At 41.4% G+C, this 20,458-nt stretch overlaps 2 protein-coding genes across 2 annotated transcripts in view; both read right to left on the bottom strand.

Moving 5' to 3' along the window:
• LOC137273232 (microsomal glutathione S-transferase 1-like) overlaps positions 1–7,340 on the bottom strand; it is a 394,294-nt gene extending 386,954 nt beyond the window's left edge. The window contains exons 1-3 of the mRNA XM_067805743.1: positions 7,177–7,340; positions 5,533–5,615; positions 3,969–4,219 (exon numbers count right to left, since the gene is read on the bottom strand). Of these exons, the coding sequence (XP_067661844.1) occupies positions 3,976–4,219; positions 5,533–5,615; positions 7,177–7,293 (444 nt within the window). The 5' untranslated portion in view covers positions 7,294–7,340 and the 3' untranslated portion in view covers positions 3,969–3,975. The remainder of the gene's footprint in view (positions 1–3,968; positions 4,220–5,532; positions 5,616–7,176) is intronic.
• Positions 7,341–15,232: 7,892 nt separating this feature from the next.
• On the bottom strand, positions 15,233–18,524 carry LOC137273231 (microsomal glutathione S-transferase 1-like). The gene is made up of 3 exons (XM_067805742.1): positions 18,325–18,524; positions 17,267–17,349; positions 15,233–16,324 (listed from the first exon to the last, which is right to left on the bottom strand). The coding sequence occupies exons 1-3, from the start codon at positions 18,439–18,441 to the stop codon at positions 16,081–16,083; spliced, it is 444 nt and encodes a 147-aa protein (XP_067661843.1). The 5' UTR covers positions 18,442–18,524; the 3' UTR covers positions 15,233–16,080.
• Between the last annotated feature and the right edge of the window lie 1,934 nt (positions 18,525–20,458).

Raw genomic sequence — 20,458 nt, 5'->3', positions numbered from 1 at the left:
TATTGGTGAAACATTTATTTATTTACCGGTATATTTGTTACCAAATGATTTATCATAAGTTATTCGTACTGGATTTTCTGTCCCGGGTATTTGAGTTTGATGAGAGACGTAGGATGCCTGATGTTCACTTACTGACACAGACCTTGCAGCTGGTGCCTTTAGTTAGTTAAGTGTGGTGATCAGTTGCTCTGAATTATCCCAGTCATAAACATAGAGCTGAAGTATCATGTGCCCGAGGCAAGGGACAATACATTTTGTCGCAGCACGGGTGGCTGTTGCAAGTAACGTCTCTTTCCAGTCCTAACCATTGGTCAGAGTTCATTCATCACAGTGATCATATTAGTTTTAAAAACTAACGGTGCCAGTCAAGACGCGTGTCTCATTCGTAGCGAAAAGAGCCTTATTCCCCAATTTTTACGACCTTTTCTAGAGCACACTGATTAAAGACACGGCATTTGATAATATCTCTCGATGCCCAGAATAATGCAGTCGACCAAACCTGCAGTGCAGTTAAAAACCCAGGGTCTTGATTTTCAAAGCTGTCTAAGAGCTAAGATAGTCGTGTATTAATGTTAATGTATGGCACCTACGACTATCTTAGCGCTCAGAGAGCTTCGAAAATCTGGGCCCCGCTGTCGATTTCTTTACATGATTTTGATCTGACTACGACTTGATACCCCAGCCCAAACTTAACTCCAAACTTCTAGGTATTTCGGCAAAAGTGGAAACTGGATTTACAGTCATTTAGCTCCAATGGCTCAGGTAGATGTACTTGTTCGGCATGTTCAGGAAGCTCCAGACACTCTTGGACATCAAGCATCGCCATGTTGCAACACTTGCTAAGGTGTACGGATCCCATGACTAACAGATTCAATCTTGGACTATCTTGGACAGTCTGCTCACTCATTTATAAGACGTTAATGCGATGTACATAAATTCTTACAAAGATTTACATCCTACACTATGAATTGAGTACCATGTAACACGTTGTAAAGCATGGACATCATGCTAAAGAGTCCAGCGAAGAAACTAAGGGCTCGTGATGGCTGTGGCAGGGCAACTCAGGATCGAGTTGAGTCCCATCCGGCATTCAAATCCGCACCCTCAGAGTCAGGCACCCAATCTCCAGCATACAAGTCGCGCTGGCTGGGCGCCCTAGGTGGCTGACTTTGTCTGGTGTCACACTGACTGCGTGTTGTATATTTCGCCACATCTGACTTATTTTGTTGTATATTGCTTTCGAATGTTTTTACATCAGAGGCAATTTAGTGTTGGATTATCGGCACGTTTATTTTATCATAACCCGACGACTTTGTGATTAAACTTCATGTTTGTTTTGTAATTCACTTAGGATTCTACCGTTTGCCCTCCGTGGAGAGCCATGGCATTCACATCTATAATCAAATCGATGATATATATCGTTTGCAAAAGCGAAATAGATGCAGTCACGTGGTTCTCGTACAGCGGGGATAGAAAACGTGTTAAAAGTTTAGTGTTAAGAAATCGTCCAAAATGGCTTGTGTGTTTGACAATCCCATCTTCCCTTATTTTGCGTTCTATGCTATAGTGGTTGTTATAAAAAGGCATGCATGGCCTTCTTGACTGTATTTCACAGACGATCCGCAAAAGTAAGTGCCCATTTTGTCATGTAGCCACAAGTGAGGATTTTTCTGAGGTAAGCACAATGAGCTCAAAGAAGCGAACTTTAGCCGAGAAATCAACCACCGTAGATTTTGTTTCATATAGGATGATAAATTGTTTCACAGAAATAGTTGATATAGGGGAGAGCAACAGATATACAGACATATGAACCAACAAATATCAGTGTGAGCGAGCTCATGATTGAGCTTATTTTCGCAATGTCATCTCCGTTATAGCGTAAATTTGACAAAGTTCATGTTAACATAATTTGTCTTGTTTGTTTGGTTTGCTCTTTAACGCCAAACTCAGCAATATTCCAGCTGTGTGGGCCTTTTGTAAATAATTGATTTGTCTATAGGTGTTGTGGCCATAGGATAGCCTGATGGTTACAGCATCCGCTCGTCACGCCCAAGACCGGCTTCGATTCCCCACATGGGTACAATGTGTGAAGCTCATTTCTAGTGATGCGCAGTGATATTGTTGGAATATTGCTAAAACTAAACTCACTTCCTTACTTCTCAGGTGTTTTTGTGCTTGTCCACACTATTAAAGATATATGCCAGACATTGTCACAGATGAACATGTACATCCTTCGTCTTGTAAATGTTTGGGAAGGTGTGATAGCCCAATCGCTAAAGCGTCTGCTTGTCACGCTGAAGACCCATGATCAATTCGACACATGGGTACAATATGTGAAGCCCATTTCTGGAGAACCTAGCGGTGAAACTGCTTGAATATGACTAAATAAGGCGTAAACCTACACTGACTTATGTGATCTTTGAATCCTAAGACGTACGACATTTCCCATGGTGTCCTCCGGATAGCTGACTGTTGGTTCTCCCCATCTGTTGTGTCATTGTGTTATGAACATTGTTGAATATGATTGGCGTTTTCATGTTTCACACATGATATAAATTCTGACGACACCAGGATTACCCACTAGCGACACATGAACCAAGTGAGAGGATCCGCAGGTTAGTGAAATAATACTTCTTCCAAGTACTTAACTTGTGATGTGCAAGACCACTGAGATCGTAGAATGTCGTAGAACCCATGTTACTTGAACATCTGGCTGACTGATAGGTTCGTTGTTTATTTACGTCCCGCTCGGCAACAATCCAAATATATGGCGGCGATCTGGAATTGTCGAGTCTGGACCTGATAGTCCAGTGATAAACATCATGAATATCGATGTACGCAATTGGGATACGAAGACGTGTCAACCATGGTAGCGGACGAGACCACTCGATCCCTTTAGTTACCTTTCACGACAGCTATGAGTTCTGAAGACCAGTTCTTACTCGTATCTTCATGGATTAGACCCAGCTGAGGTCAGAATCCTGCTTTGTCCAGGGGGCATTTATCTTAGACTCCCTAATCTTCATTGGCCGGGTTCGAGAGAAACTGTTTTCGAAATATATTGCAGTGACAATTTATCCATCGCCTTTCGATCTCAGAAAACAACTGTGAGTTGTCTATGCTCTTTATATGTGCCCTAACGTATCAGTTTTCCGGGCCCCACACTTCGGCAAGTAAAGCAATGTGATTTTATGTGAATAGATTAAGAAATAAAATCAGCATAGATAAAACATTTACTAAAGCCAACAAAAAATATATCTCTTGCATCTAATAGATGAAAAAACTAACAAAATTCATTATACATAAAACATTTGTAGCCGCCTTACAAATAACAAATGCTCATCCAGAGAACTACCTTTCCCAGGACGTGCAGTGTACCAGTTTTTCATTATATCGAATATTTGGTCCTTCACTCTTCCTAATCGAAACCCACACATCCCTGAAAAGACGGATATTTTGCAAGTTAATCAAGTTAAAAAAAGTTAATCATAAATAAGGTTTCACAAACAATTTGCAGATTATGGTGAAACATGATTCGTACTGCTAATGTGCTGAAAACCTGTCAGATGACGTATAATGAATCTTTCATTCTGGAGTTCCCGTCCCTGGTACTTGTGTTTGATAAGAGACAAAGGCTGTATGATGTTCACTTCCTGACGCAGACCTTGCAGCTGGTGACCTTTGTCTGTTTTAGATCTCTGTTTGTAAATATGGCAATCACTGGTACTGACATTATACACACTGGGTATCAAGTTTGATTTGAGCATGCACAGGCTCGAAAGCCCAATCAAACATAAACATTACAGCACCAGGGCAAGAAACTGCATTTATAGTCATAATAGCGCCCATGTTTCGGGTAGACGTGTTTTTGAGGCATGTTCAGGATGGTCCAAACACTCTTGGACACCACACATCAGCATTTTGCATCACTGGTTAAAGTGTAAAGATCTCAAGACTAATATAATCAGTCAGGCGCTAACATTTAGCAGCAGACAAGACGTTGTAAGCCATAGACACTGTGGCAATGACTCCAACGAAGAAACCAAGAGCTCGTGATGGTTGTGGCAGGGCGAAAAGGTAGGCTATGGTGTGGAAGATCCGGGCACCTGTGAATATGCGGAAGTGAAGGAGGGCGGAGCTGAGACTTGGACCAGACGCTGTATACAGAAGACCAACCAGAACGAAGGGGATGACATTCTCAAGGTCATTCAGGTGGCACCTGAAATAGACGAAGTGTGTTGTGTTGTTGTACATGGGAAGACGTGTAATTTGTATTTTGTTACTAAACAAACAACAAACAGAATTGAAACAGTTTCTTCCGCTAATTTAATGTTATTACTTGAGAAGACAACTGTTTCAAGTGGCATCGTTATGAAAACGATGGACAACCTGTGAAACAGTGCAGCTGGCATATGCAAATGAGCCACAACATACAAGATGAGGTTCACAAGCTAGTCTATACAGACTGATGCGAGCACGTTGACATGCATTAATGGAAGACTGGCACCTTTGCCTCAAGTGTGTCTCACTGAGGCCTCTTAAAGTCAAAGAATGTCCTAGGGAAGATCATTCAGTATCCGATTAAGTATTTGGGAGAGTTCCTGCAAATAGGTTCACAAGCTAGTCTATACAGACTGATGCGAGCACGATGACATGCATTAATGGAAGACTGGCACCTTTGCCTCAAGTGTGTCTCACTGAGGCCTCTTAAAGTCAAAGAATGTCCTAGGGAAGATCATTCAGTATCCGATTAAGTATTTGGGAGAGTTCCTGCAATGTTGCTTGAGAATTCAGTTGACCTAGTAAATGTCGTTTCATTTTATCGCAGATCTGCTCCATGGGTTACAGATCGGGGATCTTGTGGGCAGGGGTAACACACTAACATTGATCTGACAAGGACACTGCTATAAAACTAGATCAAAGACCGTGCCAATACCTCACGTTTCCCTCAATTACAATCATTGGCGTTCATGCTGCAGATGATAACGCCCGAAAAACCGAAACAGACACACGTGCTTTGGTCTAGCGTTCGTTTCTGCGCATGTCCAACTGTCAGTTCGGTGGAGACGGAAACATGACTCGTTAAAAAGGAGTGTTGTGATCTACAATGGAGACATTGAAGGAGAACGCTGTCTGCTATAGTGGAGACGTTGGAAAGGAGTGTTTTATGCTACAATAGAGACATTGGCGTATGTGGCCTGAAATTAGAACTGACCATCGGACTTGGCCGTCGTTGAGGCCTAGACATCGTCGAACGTATCTCATCGACACACCAATGTAACTGTTACCTGGACTGTTACCTGTATAGGACGTGCCTGGTTAGAACCCATTGTCTTTACGTGGCATCGTTGCTGGAGGCTGGGACGTACGCGAACGATGAATGCCAAATGGTGTTTTTCTTGGCTTTAATCATCACGGTGCGACGTACCTATTCCTATAGCTCCACTATCAGAAAATGATACGCGTTTGCGTTCCTTTCAAAGGCCTTGCAAGCCATATTTTCACAACCCACAAAACGTTTAATACACTCACCTGCGTACCCTCTCAATCGACTCGTCTGCTGCTATTTTCCCTTTTCCTGGGGAAAATCCGACGTCCTCGGGATTTGCAAAAACCTGCATCACGAAAGACCAATCACACAATAGTTAGGAACCAATGACACAGCGAAAGGGTACAGCTAACTTGGAACCTTGAAGAAATGTTGTCAGTTTTTGAAGGAGTAGGGTCTGGGAAAATGTTACGTCAGAAGCTTGGATCAATGAAAACTGAAACACCGCAGAGACCAATGTCCCGTCTAATGGAAGACCAGTCATTTACAATTAGAGCCATGTTATGACAGAAGTGCGTGTAAATTTCTTTTTCACAGAAAGTAATATACTTGTTAAAATACATGACCGAGCAAAGATATTCTGTCCGAATATTGAATTTGTTAACAGAAATGTCGCATGATTAAGTCTAGTTTAGATGTTTCAGTTTAAATCATTGCACAGTCTATATATACTATTTACTAGACAAAAATAATACTGTAAAGATTAACTGGCTAGGCCACAAAAGACCTCAAGTGATAGTTCTGGGCACTGTTTGTTACCACTTAAAGAGCTCGACATATAACAAGGACAGGTATTCTTGGAGCGTGATACCCATGTAGGACTGTGACAATATCTGAGAAATATCTTGACATCCCCGCTGATGTCACATGTGTGTATGTTTTCCGCGCTGAAATAAGGCTTGGTCATCTTCAGCAATTCACATTCGCTTAGACCAATGAAATCATAACAGACAGTACCAGATCTTTTACGCAGATTCAGACATACATGTGAATGAGCATAAAAATGTGTAACTAATTACATTTTATGTAACAATCTGTCACACAATGTCACACCAAGCTCAAGGACGTTGCTCTGGAATCATTTTTGACACATGTTAACCTCATCTCACAGAGAGCCTTGCGTCACGTAACATTGGACTTATCTGGCGACGAATCATGATCCACACAGCTGCATCACTGACCTAAGCGCTGATAACATCACGTCTTGACTCTTTCGAATCACAAATAAATAACTGAAGAAACTACAAAAGGTCCAGAACACCGCTGCCACAGTTGTTAGCAACACAAGGCGGTATGACCACATAACGCAGGTCCTGCAACACCTCCACTGATTACCAGTGTAGTACTGTATTCGTGAAAGCCTGCTAACAGGATCGGGTGGTCAGACTCGCTGACTTGGTTGACACATGTCATCTAATCCCAAATGCGTAGATCGATGCTCATGCTGTTGATCACTGGATTGTCTGGCCCAGATTCGATTATTTACCGACCGCCGCCATATAGCTGGAATATTGCTGAGTGCAGCATTAAACAACAAACAAAACATGTCTGATTTTTTGTCAGTTTTACGGTACAACGAAGATGACTTTGCACAAACAGTTAACAAGCACACGGCGCCCTGACCTTGATCATGAGCTCGCACACAGTGACATTTGTCAATATGTCTGTGTGCTTGTTGCGCTCCAATGTGGAGAATTAGCTACATCTATGAGACAGTTCATTATCCTTACTACGAATCCTAACTGCGAAATTGAGCAATGGTTGACTACTTGATCAAAGTTTCCACATGTACCGTCACTGCTCTGGCTCTGTTATATTTTTTGATAGTTAACCAACTTAGCACTTACCCCTTTGCTTAGTCTGTTAAGTGAAGTGAGGAAGCTCATTGCCATGGTTTTTAAAACAACCACAGTGGCATAGAAGGCAAAGTAGGGCAGCACGGGATTGTCAAACACACCAGCCATTGTCGACGATTTGTCAAACCAATAACTTTGACACACTTTGTAACGAGCGCTATGGGACAGTCACATGACTACATTTATATCACATGACGAAAGATACGATTTTTTTAATCATAGTTGTGAATGTCATGGTTCTTTACAGAGGGCAAAGCAGTAGTGTGTGAGTTGACGCACTCAGCAATATTCCAGCTATATGGCGGCGGTCGGTAGATAATCGAATCTGGACCAGATAATCCAGTGATCATCAGCATGAGCATCGATCTACGCAAATGGGATTAGGTGATATGTCTCAACCAAGTCTGACCACCCAATCTCGTTAGTCGCCTCTTACGACATGCATAGTTCCTTTTATGGCAAGCATGGGTTGCTAAAAAAAGCCTAGTTTACCCCGGACCTTCACGGGTCGGACAAGGCAGTAGATATGCAATTGAAATACACACCAAAGATGCTATGGAACCATTGGACAATAATGAAATGTATTTGCCGGAGCTATATTCAAACATCTCAAACTACCTAAAACTATGTGACACTTCATGACCTAAGATTTAGAACATTTGAATGCCCAGAAATTACATTGATTACGCTAATAGCGAAGTGAACTTTAACTAATTTTGGCTTAAAAGTAAGTTTGATATCGTGGTTATAGACGTTCTGACTGAAATATACTTGAAGTGCGCGAGACAAAAATTACGTTATATCTTTCGTTTCCTTATAAACGCTTGAAAATTTCAGAAAACCAAGTTCCATAGATTATCAGCTTTTGTATTGCTGTGAATGCAGCTGCTAATTGTCCTAAGTATTTCTTTATGTGTTTTCTGTAAATTACAACCGCACTCTCAAATATTCGTTCTGTCTGTTTCGTAGGTTATTGTTCATCCATTCTGAAACAGAACTTTTAACCCCTCCATACTGTCTTTCCACTGTGGTTATCCAAGAACGTAATGACATAAATCAACAGAGTCACTCTGTATCAACATTACTGAGGTACATATACAGTACATTTGACATAGCCATAACCAGTTGACATATTCAATAAGAGTATTTTACACCGTGTCAGTATATAAAGGCTAGTTGTTGTGTCACACACGGACTTACACTCGGAATTGTTGTGTACATCTGCCTACCGTCATAGTTTGTCAACTTCATCTAGCCTTCAATATGCATTCAAGATTGACACTTCGTGACTAACTGCTCTCCGTGGCAACAGGCTCTATTTAGTATAGATTTCTAACTGTAAATGTCAAGACTCTGGTGAGTTATTATTTGATATTTGTGACCCATTACTTTAGATTTGTGACTCATCTGTATTGTACTAGAAATCTGTATTGTGATTAATTGTAACTTACTCATTGAATATTTGTTACTGAATATTTTAGACTTGTCTGTGTCGTATTTTGCTTGTTCAAAGGGGACACTTATACCTTTTGTATTATTTAACTGTAACAATTTATGTTAAGCAGTTTTTTGTCAGTTTTAAGGTATAACGAAGATGACTTTGCACAAATTGTCAGCAGGAACGTGACTTGCACAAGTAGTTCGCACGCAGCGACAGTAGTTGTCAGATTTGAGTTTGCTGGCGTCCACTATGCAGCATTAACTTTATCAGTGCCAAAGTCCATTATCCTATTAATGCTGAAATAATAAATTCTTCGTTGGAAACACACCAGCCACGAGTTCGCAACACAACCTTGACACACTGTGTGGCACACTGTGTAGCACTGTCCTCGATAGTCCAACTTCAATGTGGTTTGTATATTATTGAGCTTGGGCCAGACAAACCTAACCTAACTCTGAACATATATAATCAAATAATGACCCATGGAGACCCATGGAGATAAAACGAAGAAAATCTAGACTGTGTGTTGTGTGTGCGTGCGCGCGCGCACAATGCAGTGATTGGCCAGTGCTGTAGAGGCTACGGTGACATACAGTCAGATCATCGAGCCTACCTATCAATTTCATGTCGGCACGTCTTAAGAGTAAAATGTACGGGTTAACATTTCTTACTTACATCGATCAAATATTTCCAAGCAGAGTGAATGAGTATGGTTTTACGCCGCTTTTAGCAATATTCCAGCAACGGCACGGCGAGGATCACCAGAAATGGACTTCACAGATTACCAGAAATATGCTTTACACATTGTACACATATGGGGAATTGAACCGGTCTTTGGCGTGACGAGTCTATGCTATAAAGCACCAGGTCAGCCCCCACTGCCCCATGCACGTACAGGCAAATGGGGCACATTATGTGTCCAGGCATGACGAGACAGGGTATTTTGCCTTATGGTATGATATAAAACTTCTTTTCTTACCAGAGTTGCTCAGACCGCGAGATAACATAATCGTGTTATTTCAGTTTGGAAAGTACAGTACAAACTGCTTTATGCTGAAAGACTGATGATGCTTTGTGAACAAACCAGACTTGAGTAGATCCTCAAAAAACATGTTTGTTTACCAATGTTGAATCCGCACCTGAATGGATCCTCTTCACCCTTGCTTGTCTACTCATGGTGAAACCATGTCTGGCTAGATCACCAGCAATGAATATTGGGCAGGTTAACTACTGGATGCTTCCCTGTTCGGATTTCGGGCCAGCAAAACTCCAGCATGCTTTCTTCTTTTCTTCGTCCGTTATTTCGTGTCACCCGTTGCTTGCATGACTGTCATGAATCCGGTAGGGAAGAGATGCCAACAGTTTCTTGTTTTGTCTTGTAACATATGTTGTTCCTGACTTGCCTTGACACTTGTGAGTGATGCGTGACACAACAGGTCTTAAGATATGGACAGACACGTAAATTGGACGTAAACCCGGAGATCTGAAAGGGGTCCTACGTGTCCGTAAGAAGCAAATTTCAGGATTAGGGAGTCAGAATCGCTGACTTGGTTCATGCAAATCATAGGATTCTAACTGATTCTATCATAATGTCAATCACTAGATTGTCTGGTCCAAATTCGATTATTTACAGACCGCCGCCATATAGATGGAATGTGGCCGAGTGTGGCCTAACAGAATAAACAAACAAGCAAGCCATAAACAGATGAGCATCTTCTAAGCTATAGAGTCTTTTTTTTAAATCGATGTCGATTGTTTGAGTTTTACGATAAAAGGGGTGACACAGCACAATTTATGACTGACTGTACTTCCACATGTACTACACGTGTTTGGTGTTGGGTTGTGGGTTTGCAATCAAGTAAACTGTGAAATACCGTGAACGTGTGAAAAATACACCCCAAGACAAATGTAAATGATTTTTGTTTGTTTGTTTTTAACTTTCCACTTTAAACGATAGAAACGTCACAAAAATGCGACTTTGACTGGTTGTGACAGGTGAAGCTTGCGCACAGGCGGATCCAGAGGTGGGATGCAGGGGTGCGCATCCCACCCCCACCCAATCACGCACCCCCATTTTGTTCAATGAACATTGGGAAAAAATCTGGTGAAAACGAAGTCTGCACTCCTCTACCCCTTTTGTCAACAGTGTGCACAACACCCCATACCCATCCCCACACCTTTCTCAGAAAGCTGTATCCGTCCTTGCACTGACAGGTGCTGGTGAAGATGACAGAGTAATGGGTTAGTGGGGTCAGATGGTATTTCTTGCATTCATACATTTATCTGCATTTATCTCGAATGTTGCAACGAACGAAACAAGCTCTTGCCTTTTTGGTCATTCTGTGAAATAAAGTGAAGAGGTTACTTTGCCATGGTTTTTAAAACAACCACTGTGGCATAGAACTCGATTTACAGTAAAGGAAAACTGACTTCCAGGAATATAGCGGCCCCCTAGCAAACTAATGTTTACAGAATGATTCGATACCTAGACATTTTACAAAAGGTTTTAAACTGTCTGTTATATGACGGTAAACAAAACCAGAAAATATCAAATGTTTGGACTGCATTACCGATCCAAACGCAAAATACTGCGGTTCACCTAATGCCGTGGTATACCATTTCACCCCTACTTCATAGTTGCTACAATTATTACACAGATTCGGTTGAATTTGTCTCAGTTATACAAGTAGTGACTGCATTATCAAAGTGATGTACTACCCCTGTTCTATTTGTTCTGAACACGATGTGCAGTAATTATTATGTAGCGGTAGATGTATATTATCCATGTACTGCCAAGTCCGCGTGTAACATATTCAGCATCATGTCAGTGTCGCTGTATATTCGTTTAGTTCACTGTTGTACTGTAATATCTTCTCACTAAAATATTGCACAACACCACCTTGTTCTCTTGTATGAAAATATAAAATGTTATAGTTTTATAAATGCCAGATGTGTTCAGTTGTTCTTCGAGGTTTTTCAGCCAGTCATGTTCGCTTATCATATCGGGTTTGTAAGACAGACATGTTGTATCATTCAGTTATGAAGGGATGATGTGGCCCTAGCATCTTTTAGGCAGCGGAGGGGTATCCTGGAGATTGAAGAGTGCATTTGTCACTCTGAAGACCCATGTTCAATTCCCCACAAGGGTACTATGTGTGAAGCTCATTTCTGATGTCACTTTCAACCTCCACACCCTTTTCCAGGGCATGCAGTTACACATTGTTGATTGGATCGGATATTTGGGCTTTCACCCATCACAATCGCATCGCATATAACACTGAACAGACGAATGTTTTGCAGCTTCGAAAACGGTAAAGCACAATATGAAACTGGAAAAGAGTTCCTGAAACAATGTAGAGATTATTGGTGAAACATTTAACTATTTACCGGTATATTTGTTACCAAATGATTTATCTTAGTTATTCGTACTGGATTTTCTGTCCCAGGTATTTGAGTTTGATGAGAGACGTAGGATGCCTGATGTTCACTTACTGGCCGAGACCTTACAGCTGGTGCCTTTAGTTAGTTAAGTGTGGTGATCAGTTGCTCTGAATTGTCCAAGTCATAAACATAGAGCTGAAGTATCATGTGCCCGAGGCAAGGGACAATACATTTTGTCGCAGCACGAGTGGCTGTTGCAAGTAACGTCCCTTTCCAGTCTCAACCATTGGTCAGGGTTCATTCATCACAGTGATCATATTAGTTTTAAAAACGCACGGTGCCAGTCAAGACGCACATCTGATTCGTAACGAAAAGAGCCTTGCGACATTTGCGACCTTTCAAGAGCACATTGATTAAAGACACGTCACTTGAAAATATCTCTCGATGCCCAGAATAATGCAGTACAGTTAGAAAACCCTGGGTCTTGATTTTCGAAGCTGTAAGCGCTAAGATAGTAGTGTGTTAATGTTAATGTATATGACACCTACGACTATCGTAGCGCTCAGAGAGCTTCTAAAATCTGGGCCCTGATTACAATTTCTTTACATGATTTTGATTTGCCTATAACTTGATATCCCAGCCCAAACTTAAGTCAAAACTTCTAGGGATTTCGACAAACGTGGAAACTGGATATACAGTCATTTAGCTCCTCTGGCTCAGGTAGATGTACTTGTTCGGCATGTTCAGGAAGCTCAAGACACTCTTGGACATCAAGCATCGCCATGTTGCAACACTTGCTAAGGTGTAAAGATCCCATGACTGATAGATTCAGTCTTGGACAATCTGCGTACTCCTCATTTATAAGACGTTAATGCGATGTATATAAACATCTTACAAAGACTTACATCCTACACTATGAAATCTTCACGAGGTGCTAATACTGAGTACCAGGCAACACGTTGTAAGCTATGGACATCATGCTAAAGAGTCCAGCGAAGAAACTAAGGGCTCGTGATGGCTGTGGCAGGGCAACTCCGGATCGAGTTGAGTCCCATCCGGCATTCAGATCCGCACCCTCGGAGTCAGGCACCTAATCGCCAGCATACAAGTCGCGCTGGCTGGGCGCCCTTGGTGGCTGACTTTGTATGGTGTCACAGTGACTGCGTATTGTATGTTTCGCCACGTCTGACTTATTGTGTAGTGTATTGCTGTCGAATGTTTTCAAATCAGAGGCATTGATCAGTTTTAGTGTTGAATGAGAATTATCGGCACGTTTATTTTATCATAACCCGACGACCTTGTGATTAAGCTTCATGTTTGTTTAGTAATTCACTTAGAATTCTACAGTTTGCCCTTCGTGGAGAGCCATGGCCTTCACATCTATAATCAAACCGATGGTATATATCGTTTGCAAATACGAAAAAATGCAGTCACGTGGCTCTCGTACAGCGGGGATAGAAAACGTGTTAAAATTTTAGTGTTAAGATATCGTCCAAAATGGCTTGTGTGTTTGACAATCCCGTCTACCCTTATTTTGCGTTCTATGCCATAGTGGTTATTATAAAAAACAACAACATATCTATTGCCTTCTTGACTATATTTCACAGACGAACCACGTAGGTAAGTGCCTATTTTGTCATGTAGCCAAAAGTGAGGATTTTTCTTAGGTAAGCACAATAAGCGCTAAGAAGCGAACTTTGGCCGAGAAGTCAACCACCGAAGATTTTGTTTCATATAGGATGATAAACTGTTTCACAGAAATTGTTCATACTATATAGGGGAGAGCAACAGACATACAGACACATGAACCAACAAATATCGGTGAGAGCGAGCTCATGGTTGAGCATATTTTCGCAATGTCATCTCCGTTATAGCGTAAATTTGGCGAAAGTGCTTATTAACATAATTTGTCTTGTTTGGTTGGTTTGCTGTATAACGCCAGACGCAGCAATATTCCAGCTGTGTGGGCCGCCTGTGAGTAATCGTGTCTGTGTGCCTGTGGTCAAGGTGTTGTGGCGGTAGGATAACCTGATGGTCACAGCATTCGCTCGTCACGCCCAAGACCTGGCTTCGATTCACCACATGACTAAAATGTCTGAAGCTCATTACTAGTGTGACGCGCAGTGATATTGTTGGAATATTCCTACAAGCGGCGTAAAACTAAACTCACTTCATTACATCTCAGGTGTGTTTTGTGCTTGTCCACACTATTAAAGAAATTTGCCAGACATTGTCACAGATGAACATGTACATCCCGCGTCTTGTAAGTGTTTGGGAAGCCCAGTCGTGGGACAGCGTCTGCTTGTCACGCTGAAGACCAAGGATCAATTCCCCACATGGGTGCAATGTGTGAAGCCCATTTGTCTTTGGCTAAATGCGGCCTAAACCTACACTCACCTCTGTGACCTTTGAATTCTAAGACGTGCGGCATTTCCCATGGTGCCTGCCGAATAGTTGACTGTTGGTTCTCCCCATCTGTTGTGTCATAGTGTTATGAACATTGTTGAATATGACCGGTGTGTTCATGTTTCACACATGATATCAGTCCTGAAGACACCAGGATTACCAACCAGCGACACATGAAACAATTGAGAGGATCCGCAGGTGAGTGAAATGATACTTCTTCCAAGTACTTATCTTGTGGTGTACACGGCCACTGAGATCGTAGAATGTCTTAGAACTCCTTAGTGATTCATGTTACTTGAACATCTGGCTGACTGATAGGTTTGTTGTTTATTTACGTCGCACTTGGCTATTAACCAAATATACGGCGGCGATCTGGAATTGTCGAGTCTGGACCAGACAAACCAGTTATAAGCGTCATGAACATCGATCTACGCAATTGGTATAAGACGACGTGTCAACCATGTCAGCGAGTCTGACCACCCGATCCCTTTAGTCGCCTTTCACGACAACCATGAGTTCTGAAGACCAATTCTAACACGGATTTCATGGATTACACCCAGCTGAGGTCAGAATCCTGCTTTATCCAGAGGGCAGTTATCCTAGACCCCCGAATCTTCATTGGCCGGGTCGAGAGAAACTGTTTTCGAAATATATTGCAGTCACAATTTATCCATCGCCTTTCGATCTCAGAAAACAACTGTGAGTTGTCTATGCCCTTAAGCTTTATATGTGCCCTAACGTATCATTTTTCCTCCTGGCCCCACACTTGGGCAAGTGTAGCAATGTGATCTTATGTGAATATATTAAGAAATAAAATCAGCATATATAAAACATTTACTAAAGCCAACAAAAAATATATCTCTTGCATCTAATAGATGGAAAAGTAACTAAAATGATTATACATAAAACATTTGTAGCCACCTTACAAATAACAAATGCTCATCCAGAGAACTACCTTTCCCAGGACATGCAGTGTACCAGGTTTTCATTATATCGAATACTTGGTCCTTCACTCATCCTAATCGAAACCCATACAGCCCTGAAAAGACGGATATTTTGCAAGTTTAAAAAAAAAGTTAATCATAATTAATAATTGGTTTCCCAAAAACATTTTGCAGATTATGGTGAAACATGATTAGTACTGCTAATGTGTTGAAAACCTGTCAGATGACGTATCATGAGTCCTTCATTCTGGAGTTCCCGTCCCTGGTACTTGTGTTTGATAAGAGACGAAGGCTGTATGATGTTCACTTCCTGACCTTGCAGCTGGTGACTTTTGTCTGTTTAGATCTCTGTTTGTAAATATAGCAATCAGTGGTACTGAAATTATACACACCGGATATCAATTTTGATATGAGCATGCACAGGCTCGAAAGCCCAATCAAACATAAACATTACAGCACCAGGGCAAGAAACTGGATTTATAGTCATAATAGCGCCCATGTTTCGGGTAGACGTGTTTTTGAGACATGTTCAGGATGGTCCAAACACTCTTGGACACCACACATCACCATGTTGCATCACTGGTTAAAGTGTAAAGATCTCAAGACTAATATAATCAGTCTTGGACAATGTCGTAATCGTGAGTACTCCTAATTTATAAGCCGTTAATTCAAAATATTGATTACAAAGATTTATGCCCTACAGTATGATGGCTTAACGGGATGCTAATATTTAGCAGACGACAAGACATTGTAAGCCATGGACAAGGTGGCAAGGTATCCAACCAAAAAACTAAGGCCTCGTGATGGTTGTGGCAGGGCGAAGAGGTAGGCTATGGTGTGGAAGATCCGGGCACCTGTGAAAATGCGGAAGTGGAGGAGGGCGGAGCTGAGGCTTGGACCAGACGCTGTATACAGAAGACCAACCAGAACGAAGGGGATAACATTCTCAAGGTCATTCAGGTGGCATCTGAAATACATGAAGTGTGTTGTGTTGTTGTACTTATAAAGTGCAGTTGACATATGCAAATGAGCCACAACATACAAGATGGGGTTCACAAGTTAGTCCATATACAGACTGATGCGAGCACGTCGACATGCATTCATGCAAAGACTGGCACCTTTGCCTCACGTTTGTCTCACTGAGGCCTCTTAAAGTCAAAGAAAGTCCTAGGGAAGATCATTCAGTATCCGATTAAGTATTTGTGAGAGTTCCTGCAATGTTGCTTGAGAATTCAGTTGACCTAGTAAATGTCGCTTCATTTCATCGCAGATCTACTCCATGTGTTACAGATCGGGGATCTTGTGGGCAGGGGTAACACGCTAACATTGCTCTTACTAGGACACTGCTATAAAACTCCAACAAAGACCGTCCCAATACCTCATGTTTCCCTCAATCACAATCATTGGCGTTCATGCCGCAGTTGTCATAACACCCCAGGTGGTAACGCCCGAAAAACCGAAACAGACACACGTGCCTTGGTCTAGCGTTCGTTTCTGTGCATGTCCAACTGTCAGTTCGGTGGAGACGGGAACATGACTCGTTAAAGAGTGTTGTGATCTACAATGGAGACGTTGAAGGAGAACGTTGTCTGCTATAGTGGAGACGTTGAAAAGGTGTGTTTTATGCTACAATGAAGACATTGACATATGTGGCCTGAAATTAGAACTGACCATCGGACTTGGCCGTCGTAGAGGCTTAGACATCGTCGAACGTATCTCATCGACACACCGATGTAACTGTTACCTGGACTGTTACCTGTATAGGACGTGCCTCGTTAGAACCCATTGTCTTGACGTGGCATCGTTGCATCCTATTCCTATAGCTCCACTATCAGAAAATGATACGCGTTTGCGTCAAAAGCCTTGCAAGCCATATTTTCACAACCCACTGAACGTTTAATAAACTCACCTGCGTACCCTCTCAACCGACTCATCTGTTGCTATTTTCCCTTTTCCTGGCGCAATTCCGACGTCCTCGGGATTTGCAAAAACCTGCATCATGAAAGACCAATCACACAATAGTTAGGAACCAATGACACAGCGAAAGGGTACAGCTAACTTTCGCGTCAGCTATACTGGGAACCTTGAAGAAATGTTGTCAGTTTTTGAAGGAGTAGGGTCTGGGAAAATGTTACGTCAGACGCTTGGATCAGTGAAAACTGAAACACCGCAGAGACCAATGCCCCGTCTAATAAAAGACCAGTCATTTACAATTAGAGTCATGTTATGACCACTGTACCAAAAGCAAGTAAAATGCGAAGTACATGCAACTTTCTTTTTCACAGAAAGTAATATACTTGTTAAAACACATGACTGAGCAAAGATATTCTGTCCGAATATTGAATTTGTTAACAGAAATGTCGCATGATTAAATCTAGTTTAGATATGTCAGTTTAATTCATTGCACGGTCTATATATAATATTTACTAGACAAAAGTAATATTGTAAAAAATAACTGGCTAGGCCACAAAAGGCCTCAAGTGATAGATCTGGACGCTGTTTGTTACCACTTCAAGAGCTCGACATATAACAAGGACAGGTAATCATGGAACGTGAGACCCATCCATGTTGATCACTGGATTGTCTTGTCCAGATTCGATTATTTACCGGCCGCCGCAATAGAGCTGGAATATTGCTGAGTGCAGCATTAAACAACAAACAAAACATGTCTGATGTTTTGTCAGTTTTACGGTACAACGAAGATGACTTTGCACAAACAGTTAACAAGCACACGGCGCCCTGACCTTGATCATGAGCTCGCACACAGTGACATTTGTCAATATGTCCGTGTGCTTGTTGCGCTCCATTGTGGAGAATTAGCTACATCTATGAGACAGTTCATTATCCTTACTACGAATCCTGACTGCGAAATTAAGTAATGGTTGACTACTTGATCAAAGTTTCCACATGTACCGCCACTGCTCTGGCTCTGTTTTATGTTTGATAGTTAACCAACTTAGCACTTACCCCCTTGGTTCGTCTGTGAAATGTAGTGACGAAGCTCATTGCCATGGTCTTCAAAACAACCATAGTGGCATAGAAGGCAAAGTAGGGGAGCACGGGATTGTCAAACACACCAGCCATTGTCGACGATTTGTCAAACCAATAACTTTGACACACTTTGTAACGAGCGCTATGGGACAGTCACATGACTACATATTTATCGCATGACGAAAGATACGATTTTTTTAATCATAGTTGTGAATGTCATGGTTCTTTACAGAGGGCAAAGCAGTAGTGTGTGAGTTGACGCACTCAGCAATATTCCAGCTATATGGCGGCGGTCGGTAAATAATCGGATCTGGACCAGATAATCCAGTGATCAACAGCATGAGCATCGATCTACGCATTTGGGATTAGGTGATATGTGTCAACGAAGTCAGCGAGCCTGACCACCCAATCTCGTTAGTCGCCTCTTACGACATGCATAGTTCCTTTTATGGCAAGCATGGGTTGCTAAAAAAAGCCTAGTTTACCCCGGACCTTCACGGGTCGGACAAGGCAGTAGATATGCAATTGAAATACACACCAAAGATGCTATGGAACCATTGGACACTAATGAAATGTATTTGCCGGAGCTATATTCAAACATCTCAAACTACCTAAAACTATGTGACACTTCATGACCTAAGATTTAGAACATTTGAATGCCAGAAATTACATTGATTACGCTAATAGCGAAGTGAACTTTAACTAATTTTGGCTTAAAAGTAAGTTTGATATCGTGGTTATAGACGTTCTGACTGAAATATACTTGAAGTGCGCGAGACAAAAATTACGTTATAGCTTTCGTTTCCTTATAAATGCTTAAAAATTTCAGAAAACCAAGTTCCATAGATTATCAGCTTTTGTATTGCTGTGAATGCAGCTGCTAATTGTCCTAAGTATTTCTTTATGTGTTTTCTGTAAATTACAACCGCACTCTCAAATATTCGTTCTTTAACAGCTGTCTGTTTCGTAGGTTATTGTTTATCCGTTCTGAAACAGAACTTTTAACCCCTCCATAATGTCTTTCCACTGTGGTTATCCAAGAACGTAATGACATAAATCAACAGAGTCACTCTGTATCAACATTACTGAGGTACATATACATTACATTTGACATAGCCATAACCAGTTGACATATTCAGTAAGAGTATTTTACAGTTTCCGACACCGTGTCAGTATATAAAGGCTAGTTGTGTCACACACGGACTTACACTCGGAATTGTTGTGTACATCTGCCAAACGTCATAGTTTGTCAACTTCATCTAGCCTTCAATATGCATTCAAGATTGACACTTCGTGACTAACAGGCTCTATTTAGTATAGATTTCTAACTGTAAATGTCAAGACTCTGGTGAGTTATTATTTGATATTTGTGACCCATTACTTTAGATTTGTGACTCATCTGTATTGTACTAGAAATCTGTATTGTGATTAATTGTAACTTACTCATTGAATATTTGTTACTGAATATTTTAGACTTGTCTGTGTCGTATTTTGCTTGTTCAAAGGGGACACTTATACCTTTTGTATTATTTAACTGTAACAATTTATGTTAAGCAGTTTTTTTGTCAGTTTTAAGGTATAACGAAGATGACTTTGCACAAATTGTCAGCAGGAACGTGACTTGCACAAGTAGTTCGCACGCAGCGACAGTAGTTGTCAGATTTGAGTTTTCTGGCGTCCACTATGCAGCATTAACTTTATCAGTGCCAAAGTCCATTATCCTATTAATGCTGAAATAATAAATTCTTCGTTGGAAACACACCAGCCACGAGTTCGCAACACAACCTTGACACACTGTGCAGCACACTGTGCAGCACTGTCCTCAATACTCCAACTTCAATGTGGTTTGTATATTATTGAGCTTGGGCCAGACAAACCTAAACTAACTCTGAACATATATAATCAAATAATGACCCAAATTGTAAAATAGCCCCATGGAGATAAAGGAAGAGAATCTAGACTGTGTGTTGTGTGTGCGTGCGCGCGCGCGCGCGCACAATGCAGTGATTGGCCAGTGCTGTAGAGGCTACGGTGACATACAGTCTACCTATCATTTTCATGTCGGCACGTCTTAAGAGTAAAATGTACGGGTTAACATTTCTTACTTACA

The sequence above is a fragment of the Haliotis asinina genome, chromosome 2 (genome assembly GCF_037392515.1).
Source record: "Haliotis asinina isolate JCU_RB_2024 chromosome 2, JCU_Hal_asi_v2, whole genome shotgun sequence".
In the NCBI taxonomy this organism is placed as follows: domain Eukaryota; kingdom Metazoa; phylum Mollusca; class Gastropoda; order Lepetellida; family Haliotidae; genus Haliotis; species Haliotis asinina.
This window is presented reverse-complemented; position numbering and strand designations above follow the sequence as displayed.